Genomic DNA, 22,388 nt, shown 5'->3' with positions numbered 1-22,388 from the left:
GTTATTATTCAAACATTAGTTTATTAAACCAAAAAATAATTACAAAGTCCCTGCTATATTATTGGAACTAAGTTACTAAAGGAAAACAGAGGAAGATACAAGGATAAAAAACACAGTCTATGCTGAAAAATAAGATCCATACATGCATAACTATCTTACATGAAAGGAGAATATGCCATGATAACAATGAACAGGTTTTGAGCACTTTGCCAAAGTCTTTAGGACTGCGCTTTCATCTAATCTGCACAACAGGTGTGCAAGTTAAGTATTTTTATCTCTATTTTGTGACTGATAAAAATGAAGTGTCAGGCAGGTTGTATCCATCTGTGGCTGCTCAAGAGTTTCCATTAGGTCTGACCCTGAGACCTTGACTTCTTCCCTCCCCTCCAGACTCTCCTGTGGGTTTGGTGAATGACAAATAATGATCCCAACCACCTGTCATCCAAACAAGAGGAGTTTTGCAATCTTAAACTAAAAAGACATATGTTCGAGCAGGACTGTCATACACATCAGCAATGGTTGGTCCTTGCCTGTGGGAACTTCAGCACAGGGTCCCTGTCATGTCTTACATCATCCTCTTCTTGCCATTGTCTGTGTAATCCTTGATGGTCCTGTGTCCACCCCCTGGAGAATTTCCCTTGCAGCCAAGTAGAGGAACTGAGGTGCTATAGTTCTGATGGGAAATTCTGCAGTTCCCAACCACAGTGTCTTTATTTGTGTGTCATATTCACAATTTCTGCAGAACAAGAAGGCTGCCATTCAAATCCTCTCCTCCCCCACTTGCTCAGTAGTGACACATGGGATACAGTTTCTGGCAAGCATAGAGAGGGATAAAGTCAGCCATGCATTGCAGGTGGCTGCAGAGAAATCTGGATTGGTTAATGCCATGATAACATTGGTTGGCATCACAGGTGGACATGGGAGAGAACAGATTGGGGAAAATAGATTGCTGATCTTTAGTTTTCAATGAGACATCTTTACCTGATTTTTAAAAAACCTGAGAATGAAAGGGTTACTCTGGTACTCAGATAGAATGGGTGTGCCAGCCTGGGCACTGGAATGTCAGATGGCAGGCATGTGATGTGCATATTGTGTATATGTACATGCATGTGTGTGTGTGAGAAAGAGTATTGGGGGGCAGACTTGTGTGTGTGTGTGTGTATGAGAGAGAGAGAGAGAGGGAGAGAGAATGAGAAAGAAAGAGTCTCCGTGTGTGTGTTTGGGCAGGCTAGCATGCTAAGCATCTCAAACAGGCCTTGAAAACAACCTTGGAGGTGCAGTACTTTGTCAAAGGCACAGAGACTTCTCAGCAGGATGTAGTGGAGAGTATTATACTGACAATCAACGTGGTACTAGTAAAGGGCTGCATGGGTTGAAAGGAGAAAGAGATTGGAGAATCAGGGATGTTGCCAAGAGTTTTGCAGGAATGGGAGAGGCAGGAATGCTGAGGGTTTTTATGCACCTCCCTAACCTGAGTTGGAAATACACATTCTGGGCATTCTAGTATTTGATGTAGTCTTTCTGGCAAGAGAAAAGGGCAGATGGCTTCACATTCTCTCAGAATAATTCTCTGCAGAGTCAGCGTACCAGGTAGCTGGAGTAGCTGTTGCTCTTCAGGATGGTAGAGCTCACTAAATAACCAATTCCTGATAAAAGAAAGTGTACACAAAGACTTGTGTACATAAACCAGTCTTCACGATCAAGATCTGAAACAGGATTTCTATGGAAGCCAGGTAGGCAGAGAGAGAAAAACCAAAGAAGAGTCCCTTCACATCTGTTAACAAACTTTAGACATAAAGAAATGGTTCTTTATTCAAGAAATAGCTAAGAGAAAGCAATGAACATACAAAGAGATTTTGAACACCAAACATTACATTCAAGGTGCAGAAGAAATGCATATGTCTAAAATATAGAAACAGAAGTAAATTTTAGAATGCATTTGCTTTGTGATTATAACAAAATTGAGGAAAATGAACTTATGAAATAAATAATAGAAGCTGAGAAGTTTAGACAATAATCAGATGAAAAGGGAGTGGCTGAATATAGGAAACCAAAGGCACAGTAGCAGAATTAAAATCTACATTGGAAACTATAAAGAACTGAATTGACACTGCAGAAAATTGAGTCAGTGATGTGGAAGGTGCTATAAAAGTGTTCTTATGATACAGAAGCAAAAGACAAAGAGATTAAAACAATGACATAAAAGAAATATAATGGACAAGAGTACAGAAGTAGAAATCTGAAACCCAGAGACTTCTTGAGAGACAAGATTAAATGTGAAGATGCATTAATCAAGCACATAATAAGAGAAACTTCCCTGAGCTGATTATGCAAAATGAACTTCTCATTGACAACTAGGCAAAATTAATAAAGACAAAACAATACTGAAACAGCCTGGTGAAATATTTTCCTTTTAGGAACAAATCAGTCAAACTGGTTTTAGAATTTGATAAAATACTAAGTGACTGAAGATAATGGAGTGACTACCACAAGATCTTGGAGGAAAAAAGCTCATGTCCCAGTGAGGTACTCAGTAATGGATGAAGAATCCCAAAAGACAGTCTGCTATATTCAAGGACCCAGAAATAAGGTTGCCACATTTAGCAAATGAAAATACAAAACACTCAGTTGTGGTAGTTCAGTTTGTGTATCAACTTGGCTGGGCCTGGTTGAGTGGCTGGGCAGCTGAATGTAGTATTCCCCAGGATGAGACTGGCAGTCAACTCCATGGTGGAATCTACTGTGAGCAGCTGAGTAGCTGCTTTAGGGAATGTGGTCTGCTTCCTGTATATGAGCAGAAGCCTTGGGGAATGGTCTCTAGCTTATGGAATGCTTCCACCCTGCATGCAGCCTTGTTGCTGTTCAGCAGCCTGCAATGCTCTGCCGACCTTGGGACTTACAAGAGACTTGAATTAATGGCCTGCCATGTGGTTTGGTAACATCAGGACTGTGCCTTTTTACTTGTCAACCTTGGGGCTTCTCAGTCTCAGCTGCCAGCAGCTGTCTGAGTGAAGAAAAGCCTCTAGCTCCAGTGGGCCAGCAGTTGGAGGCAGAGCCGAAGCCCAAAGCTGAGGGGCTTTCACCCAGCCCCTAGAGCCTGGCACTTTGAACTTGGACTTAAAGCCTCCAAACTATAAGATAATAAACCCTATTTGTTAAGACCATCTCATTTGTGGTATATTCTTATCAGAGCAGCACTGGATAACCAGAACACCAGTTAAATTTGAATTTCAGAAAAACAATGAATTATTTTCAGTGTATCTCCCAAATGGAGTCCTTGGGTAGTGCAAATGGTTAAGGCAATTGACTTCTAATCAAAGATTAGAGGTCCAAGTAAGCCCAGAGGTAGCTCAAAAGAAAGACCTGAAAACTTCCATAACATGTGTTCTGGTTACCTAGTGCTGCTCTGACAGGAATATACCACAATGGGATGGCCTTAACAAACAGGAGTTTATTCTTATAATTTGGAGGCTTTAAGTCTGAGTTCAAATTGAGTGCCAGGCTCTAGGAGCTGGTGAAAGCCCCTCACCCTTGGGCTTCAGCTCTGCCTCCAGCTCCTGGCCCACTGGAGCTAGAGGCTTTTCTTCACTCAAACAGCTACTGGTTGCTGAGGCTGCCAAGCCCAAGGTTGACAAGTAAAAAGGCACAGTCCTGATGTTACTAAACCACATAGCAGGCCATTAATTCAAGTCCATTGTAAGTCTCCAGGTCTGCAGCACATGGCAGGCTGCTGAACAAAGACATGGACGGGTACATGCAGAGTCCAAGTGTGCCATAAGCTAGAGACTATCCCCAAGGCTTCTCCTTATATACAGGAAGCAGACCACATTCCAAAGGCAGCTACTCAGCTGCTTGCGGTAGATCCCACCACGGAGTTGACTGCCAGTCTCATCATGGGGAATAACTGCCACCAGCTTCCCAGTCACTCAACCAGGCCTAGCCAAGTTGACACAAAAACATAACCACCACAACATATTATTGTTAGGTGCCATAGAGTTGCTTCTAAGTCATAGTGACTCTACGTACAACAGAACAAAACACTGCCCTGTCCTGCACCGTCTTCACAGTCATTGCTATGTTTGAGCCCATCATTGCAGTCTTTGTGTTGATCCATCTTGTTAAAGGTCTTTCTCTTTTTCGCTGACTCTCTACTTTATCGAGCATGATATCCTTCCTCAGGGACTGGTCCCTCCTGATAACATATCCAGAGTATGTGAGACAAAGTCTCACCATCCTTACGTCTAAGGATTTTTCTGGCTGTACATCTTCCAAGACAGATTTTTTTTTCTTCTGACAGTCCATGGTACATTCAACATTCTTCACCAACACCATATTCAAATTCATTCTTCAGTCTTTCTTATTCATTGTCCAGTTTTCACATGCACGTGTATACATGACTGAAAATACCATGGCTTGGATCAGGCACATCTTAGTCTTCAAAGTGACATCTTTGCATTTTAATACTTTAAAGAGGTAAGATTACACGATTATAGCCACTGACAAGTCTGTGAAGCACAGTTCTACTCAGGCACACGTGGAATTGACATGAGTAAGAATTGACTTGAGGACAACTGTTTTCTTTTCATTTATCTTCCACACACTGCATGGAAGATACACTGAAAAATTATTCATTAGTCATTGAAATTTAACTTTAACTGGGTGCCCTGCACTTAACCAGCAAGGCTTAGTCAAAGATTCTATCATCAATATACATTTCTATACTAATCAGGATAGCCAGGTTGTGACTTGGGATCTAGACCATTATACAAAGTGTTGGTATTGTCCAGGGTAGAAGGAAAGAAGATGTAATGAGTTGTGCACATAAAGAGGTCAGGATACCCTGAGTGAAACCAACCCCATATCTCAATTGGTTAGTACAACAGATGTTTATGTCCCAGTCATACAGCATGTCCAAAGTGCATTGGCAAGGTGGCTTTGTTCAAGGATCCAGGCAGATGGAGGCTTTATCTTGTGCTATACTTCTGAGATCACTGCAGTGTTGGTGAAGGGGTAAGACAAGTCACCTGTACTCTTAAAGCTTGAAACTGGAAATGACACCCCCATCTGTGATTGGGCAACACAAGCCACAATGCATTTCTGACTTTAAAGGGGAGTTATCTAGAAAGGCCAAGAAACTGAAATATTTGATCAGCAATGCTAATGCCCACCACATCTTTCTGGAAGCAAATAACTCAAAGTAAAAGCAAATTACTCCAATGGAGAGAAGATTTAAAATACAAATACTGCCTGGTAACACGATGTTGGATTTGGGCTGACAGATCTTATCTTCAAAAAATAAATTCTGTATTTCATACAAGGAAATGATGAGTATAATTAAAAGGCAAATAAGAAGCCAGCAAAATAATTTTGCCACACATGAAACTCTTAATGTCTGAGGAATGATACAATTTATAAGAAAGACTCAGCTGAAAGGAAATGAACAGGCAATCCTCAGAAGAAGTACAAAAGCCAATAAATATGCAAAATTTTCAACCTCTCTAGGAATAACATGTGAAAATTAGAGTAACAATGCAATAAAATACCAGTAATTATTGAAGTGGGGCAATGGGTACACAAGGTTCACTACTCTTTCTTTCTGCTTTTATGTATACTTGAAATTTCTATAATAACAAAATTTTAAACATAAATAAACAATGCAATATTAATTTTTACCTATCAAATTGACAATGATTAAAAGTTTTTAATACCCAGTGTCATGGAGAGTGATGAGATGGGAACTTTTGTGAAATGGAATGGAAATTAAAATCAATACAATCAAGTAGGAAAAGAAGTTCAAATTAAATATCAAGAAGATTAAGAAGGTTTACAGTTTTTGACACAGGAACTCCAAACGCAAGAATCTCCTAAAGAAATAAATCAAAACATTACTAAAGAGATATGCATGAAGACATGCATCATTTTATGTTGCAGATAGTAGCAAAGGGGAAAAGAAGGGTCAATGACAGGAAAAAGTTCGAATGCACTATGGCACATCCAAGCCACCAGCATACTATGAAGCCATGAAAAATCTTTTTATTGAAGAAGATTGAATGGCATGAGAAAATGCTCCTAAATATGATGTTAGTGAAAAAAACGGCATATAAAATGGCACTTATCTTTTGGGACCCAATTATCTGTTTATCCGTCTGTCCAAAAATATATGCTGAAAATAAATAGACCAAAGTATGAACAATTCAAATCCTTTTCTGCTGCCCACTGGCTGTGTGATTTTGAACAATCTCTTTAACCTTTCTTTGCCTCAGCTATTTCATTAGCAGAAGATTATCTAATGCATAAGGTTCTTGAAAGGATTAAGTTCTATAATGTATGTATTTAGTTTAAAAACCAAACCAAACTCACTGCCATCGAGTCAGTTCCGACTCTTAGTGACCCCTCCTTGGCTTTGTGAGGCAGTATTTCTATGGAAGTAGATTGCCCAGTTTTCCTTCCAAGGAGCAGCTGGTCGGTTTGAACAGCCAGCCACCTGGTAAGCAGTCAAATGCCTTAGGCCCTAATAAATGCTAGCTGCAGCAATAATTTTTTTTTTTTTTTTTTCTTTTTGGAGAGGGGGTATTGATGGCATAGTGGTTAAGCTCCAGGCTGCTAACAAAAAGGTCAGTGGTTTGAATCCACTAGTCGTTCCACAGAAAGGAAATGTGGCAGTCTGCTGCCCTAAAGATTCTTCGCTGTTGTTGCTAAGTGCTGTCAAATTGACTCTGACTCATAGTGACTCCATGTGCAACAGAAAGAAACACTGTCTGGTTGTGCATCATTCTCTTAATCCTTGCTATACCTGAGCCCATCGTTGCAGCCACTGTGCCAATCTATCTTGCTGAGGGTCTTCCCCATTTTTCACTGACCCTCCACTTTACCAAACATGATATTCTTCTTCAGGGAGTGGTCTCTTCTGACAACATGACCAAAGTACATGAAATGAAGTCTGGGCATTTTCACATCCAAGGAGCATTCTAAGCTGCTCTTCCTCCAGGACAGCTCTGTTAGTTCTTCTGGCAGTCCATGGTACTTTCAGTATTCTTCACCAACACCACAACTCAAAAAGCATCAACTCTTCTTTGGTCCACCTTATTCATTGTCCTGCTTTCATATGCATATGAGGCAATTGAAAATACCATGGCTTGGGTTAGGTGCACCTTAGTCTTCAAAGGGACATCTTTGCTCTTCAACACTTAGAGATCTTTTGCAGCAAATTTGCCCAGTGCAGTACAATGTCTGATTTCTTGACTACTGCTTCTATTGGTGTTGATTGTGGATCCAAGTAATATGAAATCTTTGACAACTTCAATCTTTTCTCCATTTAGCATGATGCTGCTTATTGGGCCAGTTGTGATGATTTTCATTTTCTTTATATTGAGGTGTAATTCATATTGCAGACTGTAGTATTTAATCTTCATTAGTAAGTGCTTCAAGTCATCGTCACTTTCAGCAAGCAAAGTTTTGTCATCTGCATATTGCAGGTTGTTAATGAGTCTTCCTTCATCCTGACTTCATATAGTCCAGTTTCTCAGATCATTTGCACAGCATACAGATTGAATAAGTATGGTGAATGGATATGACTCTGACAAACTCCCTTCTGGATTTTAAACCATGCAGTATCCCCTTGTTCTGTTGAACAACAGCCTCCTGGTCTCTGTCCAGGTTCCTCATGAGCATAATTAAGTGTTCTGGAATTTCCATCCTTCTCAATGTTATTTATAATAGTTATGATCCACATAGTTGAATGTTTTGCATAGTCAATAAAACACAATTAAACATCTTTCTGATATTCCTTGCTTTCAACCAAGATCCATCTTATATCAACAATGATATCCCTTGTTCCACATCCTCTTCTGAATCTTGCGTTTCTGGAAGTTCCCTGTCAATATACTACTGCAACCATTTTGAATTATCTTCAGCAAAATCTTACTTGTGTGTGGTATTAATTATATTGTTCAATAATTTCCACATTCTATTGGATCACCATTCTTTGGAATGGGTACAAATATGGATCTCTTCTAGTCAGTTGGTCAGGTCGCTGTTTTCCAAATTTTTTGGCATAGATGAGTAAGTGCCTCTGGCGCACCATCCATTTGCTGAAAGATCTCAGTGGGTATTGTCCATTCCTGCAGCCTTTTTTTTTTTTTTTTTGCCAACTCCTTCAGTGTAGCTTTGACTTCTTCCTTCAATGCCATTGGTTCTTGATCCTATGCGACGTCCTGAAGTAGATTAACATAGACCAATTCTTTTTTGTACAATGACTGTGAATTCCTTCCATCTTCTTTTGATGCTTCCTGCATCATTCAACATTTTGCCCATAGAATCTTTCAATATTACAACTTGAAGCTTGAATTTTGTCTTCAGTTCTTTCAGCTTGAGAAATGCCAAGTGTGTTCTTCCCTTTTGGTTTTCTAACTCCAAATCTTTGCACATTTCATTATAATAATTGACTTTGTCTTCTTGAGCTGTTCTTTGAAATCTTCCATTCAGATCCTTTATCTTGTCATTTCTTCCATTTGCTTTAGCTACTCTCATTCAAGGGCAAGCAAGTTTCAGAGTCTCTTCTGACATTCATTTTGGTCTTTTCTTTCTTTTCTGTCCTGTTAATGACATTTTGCTGTCTGCATGTATGATGTTCTGGATGTCATCCCACAATTGCTCTGGTTTTCAGTCATTGCTGTTTAATGCATCAAATCTATTTTTAGATGGTTTCTAAATTCAGGTGGGATATAATCAAGGTCATATTTTGGTTCTCGTGGATTTTTAAAATTTTCTTTAGCTTCATCTTAAACTGGTATATGAGTAATTGATGGTCTGTTCCTCAGTCAGCTCCTGGCATTGTTTTGGTTAAAGATACTGAGCTACTCCATTGCCTCTTTCCACAGATATATTCAATCTGATTGAGGTCCACATGTATAGCTGTCATTGATGTTGTTGAAAAAAGGTGTGGTAGTTAAAGTTATGTGTCGTTTTGGCTGGGCTTGTTTTTGAGTGGCTGGGTAGCTGCATGTAGTTATTCCCCATGGTGAGATAAGTAATCATCTCCATGGTGGAATCCACTGGAGCAGCTGAGTAGCTGCCTTAGGGATGTGGTTTGCTTCCAGTATATAAGGAGAAGCTTTGGGACTAGTCTGTAGCTTTTGGCACGCTTGAATCCTGCATGTAGCCGAGTCATTATTCAGCAGCCTGCCATGTTGTCTGCTGATCTTGGGACTCTTAATGAACTTGAATCAATGGCCTGCCATGTGGTTTGGTAATATTTGGACCATGCCTTTTCACTTGTCAACCTTGGGTTTGTCAGCCTCAGTAGCCAGCAGCTACCTGAGTGAAGAAAGCTTCCAGCTTCAGTGGGCCAGGAGAAAGAGGCAGAGCTGAAGACCAAGGTTGAAGGGCTTTCACCCAGCCCCTAGGGTGGCATTTTGAACTCAGACTTCTAGCCTCCACAACTGTAAAAGCATAAACTCTTGTTTGTTAAAGCCATCCCATTTGTGATATTTTTCTATTAGAGCAACATGAAGTAACCAAAACAAAAGGTATTTGCAAGAATAAGTTGGTGATCTTGCAAAATTCTATCATGAAATATCTGGCATCGTTTCTAACACCAAGGCCATATTTTCCAACTACCAGTGATTCTTCTTTGTTTCCAACTTTTGCATTCTAATCACCAGTAATAATCAATACATCTTGATTGGCCAATTTCAGACTGCAAAAATTGGTAAAACTCTTCAGTTTCCTCATCTTTGGCTTTAGTGGTTGGTGTGTAAATTTGAATAATAGCAGTAGTAACTGGTCTTCCTTGTAGATGTATGGATATTATCCTATCACTGATAGCATTGTACTTCAGGATAGACTTTGAAACATTCTTTGTGACTATGAATGCCACACCATTCCTCTTCAATTTGTTATTCCCGGCATAGTAGATCATACGATTGTCACTAATGCCTAGGACATTGATCTTACATGTGTTCCATTTCATTTTTTACAATTTCCAATTTTCCTAGATTCATACTTCATACATTCCACATTATGATTATTAATGGATGCTTGCAACTGTTTCTTCCCATTTTGAGTTGTGCCCCATTAGCAAATGGATGTCCCAAAAACTTTACTCCATCCATGTCATTAAGGTCATGTCTACTTTGAGGAGACAGCTCTTCCCCTGTTGTGTTTTGAGTGCCTTCTGACCCAATGGGCTCATCTTCTGACACTGTACCAAAGTTTCAGGGCTATTCATAAAGTTTCCCAGTACTATTTCAGACAGTGTTTCACTGCTATTCATAAGATTTTCAGTAGCCAAGTCTTTGAGAAGTGGATGGCCCCTTCTTTCTTCTGTGTCTCTTAATCTGGAAGTTCTGCTGAAACCTATCCACCCTGGGTGACCTTGCTGGTATTTGAAATACTGGTTGCATAGCCTCCAGTCTCATAGCAACATGTAAGCCACCACAGTATGACAATCTGACAGATGAGTGGTGGTTGGTAAAGATTTACAGCCTTGGAAACCCTAGGGGGCAGTTCTATTCTGTCCTTTAGGGTCACTATGAGTTGGAATTAACTCAGCAGCAATGGATATAGCAATTTTATTATTATTATTATCATAAGGAATGGGGGTAGTAATAGTTCAATGATAGACTTCTCATCTTCCATGTGAGAGACTCAGGTTCAATTCCCAGGCCATGCACCTCAGTGCAGCCACCACCTCTCTCTCAGTGGAGGCTTGTGTGTTGCTATGATGCTGAACAGGTTTCAGCAGAGTTTTAGACTAAGATAGAGTGAAAAGAAAGGCCTGGTGACTGTCTGAAAATGAGCCTTTGGAAACCCTATGGATCACAATGGTCCTATCCTCAAATGATCATTTTACATGGGATTGCCACAAGTCAGGAATTAACTCTATGACAGTTAATAATAAAAACAACAAAATCATTAAGAATGATTATCTCCATGGTCCATTGTGGAGATTTATATGGAGTTTCATAGATAGTGCCTGTGTGGGTAGGACATACCATCTCTTACAGCAACATGAGAGATATAAATAAAATTTTCACAAGGGCAAATGTGCTAAGGAGCCAATGATCAACTTGAGCAGTGAGGATGTGTGTATGGAAGCAATGGGTAGGAGAAATGGAGAAAAGAGGGAAAGAGGGGGATAAAAAAAGAACAACAAACTAAGGGACAAAAAAATGTACCATATTAACTTGAGTTAAACAGGAAGTTGGAGTCCAGAGGAGCTGGTGCTAAATTCTAAGGAAAACTGTAGTCTGCAATTTTGGAGAACCCAGGGATAGAGTTTGGAATATGGGAATAACCAACCCATTTTCATCAGTAGTCATCATGAACCAGTAGAAAAAACACAAGCTTTGAATTAGAATCCTGGTGATGTCATTTATAAGTTATGTGACTTTGATTACGTTACTAGGTTCATCTGAAAATAGAATAAATAATTGTTACTCTGTGAGGATGAGCCAAAAATACCAGAGGTCATTGAGCTGATTCTGACTCATGATGACCCCACATGTGTCAGAGTAAATTGTCCTCCATAGGGTTTTCAATGGCTATGATCTTTCAGAAGTAGACAGGCAGGGGCCCCTGGTGTTTTTGAACTGCCAAGCTTTCAGAACTGAGCATTTAACCATTTGTTCCACGCAGGGACCTGTGAGGATGAAGTGGGATCATATTTGTAATCCCCAGCCCAGCTCCTGGCACCCAGTGGATAGTAGATGTGGAAGGTTTGTTCCAGTTCTGCCACTGACTTGCTCCATCTCCTTGAGCAAATCTCAATGCTGCTAGGAAAATGCTTCAGTGGTTAAAGGCAGCCTTTCAAGGTGCTCAGGAAGGGCAAGCAGACTGTTGGGGGAGCTCTTCATTGGTGTAAGCAAGCCCTCCACCTTCCCTTTTCCATTCCCTCCTCCCACTCCTCACCCCCAGATATGTGGCCAGCAGGGTGGGATGGTTCTTCAAACAGTCTCTGGATCAATTCATTGACCACAACTGGTGAGACAATGGGACCACCAAGGGGCCTTACTTTGCCCATTAGAGTGAAGGTCAGCATTAGATGCATTAAAAAATAGAAGCAATTTTCTTCCCACTGGAGGCTTCTATTAGGCATGATTGCCTGCATTTAGACAGATCCTAAACTCTCCAGGACTGGATTAGGACAAGATCACAAAAAAAATCTGGAGAGGAACCTGGCCCTGGACTGCAACTAATGCCTAGAGCAACCTCTGTAAACTTTGCCTCTGTTTTTCCTACACCACAAATGACACCACATCTACCTATGGCATCTCCCTCTCAACCACAGCCATATCTACTGAGCGGCTATCATCTGCTGTTTCTGCTTATACTTTCTTGTATTTACATTCCCTCCTTCATGCCTACTGCCATTGCTCTAATTAGGCCTTCCATCCCTCTTTCATCCTTCCATCTACTTTTATTAGTGGTATTTACTCAACTCTGGACTGGGTCCAGGAGTCTCTGAATGGTGCAAAAGTTAATGTGCTCAGCTGCTAACAGAAAAGTTGAAGATTCAAGAATACCTGGAAGTGCCTCAGAGGAAAAGCTTGGCAATCTACTTCCCAAAAAAATCGCATCAAAAACTCTATGGAGCACAGCTCCACTCAGACATATACGGGGTACACACGATTCAGATCCACTTGACAGCAACTGATTGGTTGGTTTAGCAAGTTCTTGACTGGGCCTAGAGACAGAGAACTGGATAGTCCATAGCTCTGATATCCAAGAACTTAAGATACAATTAAGGAAGGAAAAGGAAGACTTGTACATAAAAAATAATTAATGACCATAAAGAACAGCAAAAGATAGAATTGGTATCAGCTGAGTAACACAGGCAGCATCCTGAGAGCTTAATGGAGAGAAGGTGTTCTGTGATCTTCAGAGCTCTGGAAATGCTTCCTGTTGGTGGCTCTAGCATGACATGCATGATTTGATAGGCTTAGAGGAGGAAGTGATGTTACAACAATAGTTTTGTTTGATAATCACTCTTTGGCTCCCACCAAAGACAGATTAACCATGACTCTTCTGTCTTTGTTACACATTTTCCCAATGACTTGTAACCACTGCATTATAACCATCCGAAGGTAGATTTACCTCTATATCTAGATACAGAGGTCCTTGAGAGTAGGAGGTTTTTCCTATCATCATTTATGTTTAATACCTAGCACTTAGTCTTTGTTCAGTAAGTGCTAGTTGAGCTGAACCTGAATGAACTTAATTGGGTATATTGGGGTGGGTGTCTTAGTTTCCTAATGATGCTATAACAGAAATTCCACAAGTAGGTGGCACTAAAGAACAGAAATTTGTTTTCTCAAAGTTCAGGAAGGTAGAAGTCCTGATTCAGGGAACTGCCTCTAGGGGCAGGCTCTCTCTCTCTCCGCCTCAGCAGAAAGTCCTTGTCTCTTCCAGCATTCCCTGCTTCCTTGGTGATCTTCATGTGGCATCTCTCATCCCATGTTTGTGCATGTTTATCTCTGTATCTATGCTTCTTTTTATAACTCAGAAGAGATTAGGTTTAATATACACGCTATACAACTGGGATCTTAAAAGTTTGCAAGCAGCCATCTAGATGCAATGATGGGCCTCTCCTCGTCCAGAGCAAAGAAAAATGAAGAAAACCAAAGATTCATGGAAACAATTAGTCCAAGGAACTGGCTCACCATGCAATCCTCAGCCCATATGACTATAAGACCAGAAGAACTGGATGGTGCCCAGCTACCACTGTCAACCACTTTGAGGGGGATTTATGTAGGAGATCCTGGACAGAGTGGGAGAACAATGTGGTACTAAACTCAAAATCATAAAAAAAGAAGAAAAAAATAAAAGGGACCAGGTTTGCTGGTCTGAGAGAGCCTGGTGGAACCCCTGAGACTATGGCCCCTAGCTGCCCTTCAGGTCTGGAATTGAACCCACTCCTGTGGCTTCCAGCCAAACAAAAGACAGGGATATGAGCTGAACATTTACATTAGGTAGATACACTCCTTGAGAGGTCAATCATAGGAGAATAGAAGGGCTGTGTATGCACAGGGAGACAGCTTTGGGGGGCAGGAGTGTATGGGAGGGAAGGACACAGGGAAGAGGTGGCCATGGGGAGGAAGTGGGAGGGGAGATGTTGCATTGTAGGAGATTGCAGTCAATGCCATGAGACAAAGCGTATGTGAACAGCTGTATGGAAGATGAATTTTCTCTGTAAATTTTCACCCAAATCACAATAAATATATATATATATATTAAAAAAAAATAGATTCACACTATATTGACATAGCAAAGAAAACTCAATTTCGAAATAGTATTACATCCACATGTGTAGGAGTCAGAATTACAGCACTTTATTTTTTAATTTTTTGTTGTGGTTTGGGTAAAAGTTTACAGAGAAAATTCATTTTCCATTCAATAGTTCATAGACATTGTACTCTGAGACATTGATTGCAATCCCCACTCTTCCCACTTCCTCCCTTTGGTTACCTTTTCCCTGTGTCCTTCTTCCCTAGGCATTCCTGCCACCTGAGTGTTCTACGTATGCTACTGGTGCCCTCTGATCTCCAATAGTTTATTGTTCTAAAGACCGCACCTCACTGGTGTAATTTTTCAGCTCATAGACCTATTATTTGACTGAAAGTCAAGCCATGAGAATAAGTTCAATTCCAGAGCCAACGGGTGACTAGGGACCACAGTCTTAGAGGTTTTACCAGTCTCTATCAAGCAAGTTAGCCTGGTTGTTTTTTTATTTGAGTTTTGTTCCACATTGTTTCCCAATCTATTTAGGATCTCCAATTTTGATCCCTTTCCAAGTGATTGGCCGTGGTAGCCTGTCACCATCTATTTCTTTTTTCTCAGGGTTATTATATAGGCTGATGTTCCCACAGTCCACTAGTCCCTTGGACTAATTGTATCCATGTGTCTGATTTTCTTCACTCTCCTTTGGTTTGGACGAGGACAGATCAATAGTCGCATCCTAGATGGTTGCTTGTAAGCTAAGACCCTAGTCACTACTCACCAATGTAGGATGCAGAACAATGTTTTTGTGTACTATATTATGTCTCGAGCTTGATGTCTCCTGCAACCATGGTCCTGAGCCCACAGGCCCAGCAACTCACCCCCTCAAGGTACTTGGTTGCAGTTAAGAAGTTATCATAACTTTACCCCCTGTTAGCTGAATTATATATGTGGACATTTTCTTGTCACATACAAATACATATTGTGGTCGTTTAAAGTTGTGTGTGAACATGGCTGGGTAATGGTTTTGAGTGGCTGGGTGGCTGGATGAGATTGAATGTGGTGTAATCAACTCAATGGTGGAATCTGCTGTGAGCAGCTAATTAGTTGGCTTTGGGGTGAAGTTTTAAGGTCTCTAACTTTTGGCATATCTAGATCTGCATTCAGCCAAGTTTTGGCCTATTGTGTTGCCTGCTCATCTTGGGGCTATACTATTTACGTGCCAACGTTTGGTTCATCAACCTCAATAGCCAGCATCTGCCTGAGTTAGGAGATGCCTCTAGCTCCATTGGGCCTGGAATAAGAGGCAGAGCTGAAGCCCAAGGTCAAGGGGCCTTACCTAGTCCCCAGAGCTGGCACTCTGATTTTGGACTTCTAGCTTCCTAAACCGTAAGAGAGTAAGTTCCTGTTTGTTAAAGCCATCCACTTGTGATATGTCTGTTATAGCAGCAATAGAGATTCAAGACACATATGTAGAAATAGCATCTGCCAAACTTACATATATTGTTGTTGTAATATGCTGTTAAGTCGATTTCAACTCACAGTGACCCCTCCTTGTGTTTCCGAGGCAGTATCACTACAGAAGTAGATTGCCCCATCTTCCTCCCAAGGAGTGGCTGGCTGATGGGTTTGACCTGCCAGCCTTCTGGTTAGCACTCAAATGCCTTAGGCACTATGTCACCATTTGGTGATGGTATATTCCCATTTGACTATCAATACCTGCTCACCTTGCATGTCTACCTATAGATTAATGTTTGTTATTATTGATAATGCAGTATCGTGTGTACAATAGCATTTACCTTTTTGTCTGTATTTCTTGTGCACCTCTCCGTGTCTTCCTTTTCCTTAGTGATATTGTGCTGGTCACCTGCTTTTGATATACTGTCTTTCCCTTCACCCAAATCAGTACATGTCTCTTACCTAGATAGGAATTTTTCCTCCCCTCCCATCTGGAGTAATCATCAAAGAAAGTTTCCTTCTGTATGCAAACATGTCATTGACTTTTTATAATAGTGGACTCATGCAATATTTGTCCTTTTGTGATTGCTTATTTTACTCAGCCTAATGTCCTCCAAGTTCATCCATGTTATGAGGTATTTTGCCGATCCTTCATTATTCTTTAATGTTGCATAGTATTCCATTGTGTGTATGTATCATAGTTTGGTTATCCATTCATCTATTGCTGGGCACTTAGGTTGTTTCCATCTTTTTGCTATTATGAATAGTGCTGCAATGAACATGGATGTGTATATATCTATTAATTTCCTATCTCACTTCTTTAGGATATATACCTAGTAGTGGGATTGCTAGATCAAATGGTATTTCTATTTCCAAATTTCTAAGGACCAAACATATTTTGAGGTGACATAATTCAATTTATAACAGTGGGGGAAACAAAATGAAAATGAGGCACCTCTATGGCAAAGTATAGGCATTGGACTGGGCATCCATTCACATGCTGTAGCATCCACCCAGTTCTTTATGAATCCCCTATGGTCTCTGTGTACTGACCCCTGCCAATTCTTGTGTAGCCTTGACTTCCATATCAACTAATAAGTGTTTCTCTTGAAATAAGTGCTTTTCTTTCCTTCCCAGGCAGAGCCTCTATATGAACTGGTGACAGCCACAGACTTTGCATATTCCAGTACAGTGAAACAGAACATGAAGAAGGCCCTGGAAGAGTTCCAGAAAGAAGTCAGCTCTTGCCAATGTGCTCCCTGCCAAGGGAATGGGGTCCCTGTCCTGAAAGGTACTATTGTCCAGCAGCTCTTGTCCTTCATAAAAGCCATCATATTGAGGAGGCAAGCTCTGGGACCAGCTGTTTGCCCACTTCTTTTTCCCAAGATGGATGAAAGTAGGCAAATGGGACATACTATTCAGGCTGTCAGGACACCTAGATTCTAGCACCAAGTGACAGAGTGGGTAACAGTAGCATTAAACTGAATACAGGAGTAGACTGAGACCCTACAGCCTGTAACACTGAGTATGGACAGACTCAGGAACTTTCTCTTAATCAAAGAAGGGGCCTAGGGCTGAGCATGAGAAATCCTTTATGCATACTGGGACTAATACATGGTGAGAGTATTAGAGGGAGAGGCAAGAATTGGCACCAGACTTTGATTGCCAACTTTAAGGGTCATGTCAGTGGTCACTGCAGGGGGCTGAGAAGTCTGGGAGGGGCTGGGTCCTGAGATTATACACTCCTGTTCTGATGGGCTAGCAAGATTCTTAGGGCAAGTCTATTCTAACACCCATAACAGGACATCAGGCAATGGTCTCACTAAAGGGATGGGAGTGTGTGGGCCACACCGGGTGACACTGTCAGAGAATATGACACCAAAATGACTGTCTATCAAATTTTTGTGCAGTTTTTCAGCATAAATTTATTATTTTTATAAAAGTATTCCTATAGTTAATTATAACAACAAAAACATTTTCCCTAAGCCCAGCTTACATGTATCAGTAGCTCTACAAGGCTACAACTCTATGCTAATTTTCTTTTTGAAACTTCTAATGGGCTTTGGCCAAAGCTGTCATTATTTCCCAATTACAACATTGCATCAAATCACATTGTTTCATCTGCATGGGCTACAAGCACACACTATTGTTTTCTTGCCGCTCGTGTTTTTGTAGTTGCTGATTTTGTCAATATTCCTGGTGTGTTAGCTACAATATTGTGGTAAGTAGTATTTGTGAACTTTTATCAGTAACTATTTGAAAATGAAGTTGTAATTAAAGGAAAAGGAGAAAAATCACAAAAGGCTTCCACTCAATTACTAATAATAATGTTGTAACTAGTAATGTTTGTAATTCATTGTAGAAAGATTTTATAAGACAGTTTTGTAGTAAGTATTCATATAATCCAAAAAATATTACATTGAAGCAATTTACAACTATATTTATCATATACCATTCTATGATTAAAATTGATAGTAAACATTATTAAGGATTCTGTATGGTCTAGTATGGGGGGAGGTCCATGAGGGTATGACACCATTAGTTACTGAACTGGATGACACCAACTCAAGTGATGCCACTGGCATGGTTTCAGCCTAGGCAGTCAGTTGGAGTCAGGGCAGAACCCACATGGATGGAGTTCAGCAGAGGGAATATGAGAGAAGGCTTGTTTGCAGGGAGAAAGATTCCACCCATCAGATTGGGATTGAGAAATATGTTTCTAGTTTCTCAGGCAGGGTGGATACGAGTGAAAAGAACATAATAAGTGAGATCCTTCCTAAAGCATGGCAGTCCAGCCATCAGAACAAGGGCATCTCAGTGAAGGTCAGGTCAGCAGGAAGTGGGATCAAACCATCTCCTCAAGTTTTGACCTAGGGTTGCTGAAACCCTCCTTACCTTGTGTAAAATTTGAACCTAGAAATTGGGACTCAACTGAGGCTTTGGGGTGAAGATGTGGGAGAATATGGAGTCAGAGGCTGGGATGCTCACAGGGCCTGACATATGAAATAATCCACAAAGAGATTTTTTGTGTGAGAGGGGCTCTAAGTTTACAGATTACAGATTCACATAAAAACTTCCAACAAGTCAGAATTAACTGAACATAAGATGAGACATCAAAGGGCAATAAGTTCCTCATCACTTGAATAAAGCAGTACACAATTTGTGGGAAAACTGACCATCCGTATAGTGACCTCTGATATAGCTTCCAATCTTTGAAAAAAAAAAATATTTGAGTGTATTTTTGGTGAAAATATTCACAGCAAACACGCTCACATTCAACAATTTCTACACATAATGTTTGGTGCAATGGTGACATTGTTTACATTGTGCCAACATTCTCATTATTTCTATTCTAGCAGTTTCATTGCCATTAATTTAGTCTCACTGCTTCCTAAGCTTCTCATCTATGCTTTAGAGTCACTGTTGTCCATTTGGTCTCATAGAGACAATTTTTTAAAAGAGCAGAGTACTCAGAGGTATCATTCTTTACTTCTTGAGCTAACCTGGGTAGCTTCCAATCTTGAAATCTTCTGATTATGGGCCAAATGTCAACTAACCAGTAATTTTCCCCAACAACTACATATAATTTCTCACGATGTTAATATTCTTTCACAAGCCAAGAGCCCTCAAGAAAGAAATAGGTACTCTTGGCACCGAACCTGCTTACTGCAAAGCACTCAAGGAAAAGTTTGTCCCATCTTAACCTCATGGAAACATGGTTCTGTGGAAGGCTGAGCTCCAGGAGTCCTTTGCTGCACATGGAGTGATTCACACTCTCTCTGCATTGTCTTCTTAGGATCACGTTGTGACTGTATCTGTCCCATTGGATTCCGAGGCCCAGCCTGTGAGGTCACCTCTCGAACAAGTAAGGAATCTTTGAGAGTTGGATGGTAAAGGGAACTCTGGGAAATTTCAGAGAATAATTCAAAGGAACAGAAACAAGTTGAGAGTGTGTGGTAGGAGGCTGGACATGATGAAATGAGTTACATTCGGCTCCTGATTTTATATTGCGTTAGGTTTACAACTGGGAACACTCAGGTGACAGGACTACCAAAGCATGGCACTTCCAAATAATCTGTTTGGATCTCTCTGAAAAGCTTATCATATTTTTCTGCTTAGTGAACTCCTGTTCAGTCCTCAAAATCCAGTCCAGATGCCCCCTCCTCTGTAAAAAATTCTCTAACCTTCTAAGTAGAATTTGCTCATTCTTTTGTAGGGTCCCACAGGACTTTGAACATGTATCTACTATAGCTCAGCACATCATATTTCAGGTTGTGTGTGTGTGTTTGTCTCCCCTGCATCTATAAGCAGAGATCATGTCCAATTCACCTCTGTGTCCCAGATCCTGGAACACAGTCTGGCACACAGTTGCTGCTCAGACATATACGTTAAAATAATGAATGAATGAATCAATGAAAGACTGGACTATCACTAAGACTCCTCCCTGCTCTCACATTCTTTGGCCAACATCATTGTTATTATCCGATTTCTCTACAACCAACTCCCTTTGCTCCTTTCTGTTTTTTCCTTTTTTGTATATATATATATATATATATATATATATATATATTTTTTTTGGTGATACCAAGATAGAAAAGGAATAATACACTAATAAAAACAGAAAACGCCTACTAGGCACTTTACTCTGTATCAGGCCCTTTGGTTAGTTCCTGAAGTCCAAGTGGATTCAGATTCCATCTCCATTATTTAATAAATGTGACCTTGAGCATGTTACTTAACATCTCTGTGCCTCCTTTCCTCATCTGTAAATAGAGATGGTGATAATAACACTACCTCACAGCATTTTCATAAGTTTGTAATGACACATATAAAGCGCTTAGAATAGTGCTTGACATATTGTAAGAGGAAAATGAATATTAGCTATGTTGTTTTTTGTTGTTGTTGTTATGTGCCATCGAGTCGGCCCCGACTCATAGCGACCCCTCCTTGGGTTTCCGAGGCAGTATCACTATGGAAGTAGGATTGCCCAACCTTCCTTCCGAGGAGTGGCTGGTGGGTTTGAACCGCCAGTCTTCTGGGTAGCAGTCAAGTGCTTTAGCCACTATGTTGTTTTTTACATATATTAAATCCATTAGTCCTCACAATAATCCTGTGCAGTAATGCTATTGATATCCCTATTTTATAGATGAGGAAACTGAGCTTCAGTGGGTTGCTAATTAGTTTGCCCAGTGGTCACACAGTTAATAAGCGTTAAGAACCTAGACTCCAGTGAGTCTGACATCATAGCCTTTGCTCCTAATGCCTGCATGTTCCACCTCCCCAGTAAAATGCTCACTGCTATCCTCACTCCCTCTCCTCACACACCTCAACCAAGTTCCCAAACAATGATCTGCCCAGTGAGTGTGCAATTATACAACCATTTCTTATGGTTGGACAAGACCTTAGAAACCACTCCCCCCTGCCTTCTTATTTTGCAAATGAGGAGGAGGAGGGGGACCAGAGATATTAAGTAATTTACCCAGAGTTACACTGAGCATTACTGACTCAGCAAGATACATGATAAACCATGGTGGCAATAATTAATTATTTCTTCAATCTTATTATTATTATTTTTTTTAAAGTCCTCAGGCGAAGGGCGGGTTTTGGAGGGTAAGAACCACCAATGTTTGTTGTTATCTCATTTAGAACACATAGCACTCACAATAGATAACATTACTCCCATTTGATAGGTTGAGAAGAAATTAAGTAAGCTACCTAGCATCCCATATCTGGGAAGTGTCTAAGCAGAAACAATATATGCATCCATCCATTGAACAAAAATTTACTGGGTGCCTCCTAGGTACCAGCCTAGGTGAGCAAATGGAGTAATCACAGAGATTGCTCTTTAGAAGCAAAGATCAACGCCATGTGAGATGTCCCAGAAATACATTTAAACTGTCAACGGTAATAATTGCTACAAAATAACATGAGATCTTAAAATAGTGGGAACTAATGGGAGAATGGGGACTCAAGGAATTTTCCCTGAGGAAATAACACTTGAACTGACATAAGAAGGATGACTAGGAGTTAACTAGATGAGGAGAGGGGAAAAGAGTCCTCTGGACAAGAGGAATAGCATGTGCAAAGGCCCTGTGGTGAGGGGAGAGTATGTGAAATATCTTTGCCTCTAAGAAAGTGACTGAAGGGGAGCAGTCAGGGATTCAGATTCCAAGTGTCTGAATAATAATAATGATACCCCTACCTCACCCAGTAGGGCTCCAATGTACAGTAAGGGCTAATTAATAATCATTGACCTTCTTTCTTATAGATATTCCTGTTGATGGGAAGTGGAATTGCTGGTCAGAATGGTCATCATGCTCTGGGGGACAGAAAACAAGACAAAGACAGTGCAACAATCCACCTCCTCAAAATGGGGGCAGCCCCTGCTCAGGGCCCAATTCAGAAAGTCTTAACTGTTAGAAGAGTTTCCAGCTGATGATGTAGCTGCAGCCTTCACACAGGGAGAGCTCTGAGCCTATGGGAACTTAGGCCCCACTCACACCCACACCAGCTCCTGAGCTGAGGACTATCCAAGGGTAGCGGGAGGCATTATTCAGGATGTTTAAAATAAAGATGTTAATTCGTAAAATGCACTTTGATTTGAATCAATAGTAGGTTGAAAATTATAAGCTCCTTAAGGGCTTAAGCATCTTTTTAATCTTTACATTGTTCAGCTTGACAGCTTTATTTTCTAACATTTACTACCAGTCAAG

The 22,388-nt window shown here is 40.5% G+C and overlaps 1 protein-coding gene across 1 annotated transcript in view; it reads left to right on the top strand.

Annotated features, from left to right (window-relative positions):
• C8B (complement C8 beta chain) overlaps positions 1 to 22,095 on the top strand; it is a 74,811-nt gene extending 52,716 nt beyond the window's left edge. The window contains exons 10-12 of the mRNA XM_007947402.2: positions 16,813 to 16,966; positions 19,472 to 19,540; positions 21,944 to 22,095. Coding sequence (XP_007945593.1) covers positions 16,813 to 16,966; positions 19,472 to 19,540; positions 21,944 to 22,095 — 375 coding nt within the window. The remainder of the gene's footprint in view (positions 1 to 16,812; positions 16,967 to 19,471; positions 19,541 to 21,943) is intronic.
• Positions 22,096 to 22,388: the final 293 nt, after the last annotated feature.

This window comes from Orycteropus afer, unplaced genomic scaffold (genome assembly GCF_000298275.1).
Source record: "Orycteropus afer afer isolate SDZICR_OR568_19922 unplaced genomic scaffold, OryAfe1.0 scaffold00183, whole genome shotgun sequence".
Lineage (NCBI taxonomy): Eukaryota > Metazoa > Chordata > Mammalia > Tubulidentata > Orycteropodidae > Orycteropus > Orycteropus afer.
This window is presented reverse-complemented; position numbering and strand designations above follow the sequence as displayed.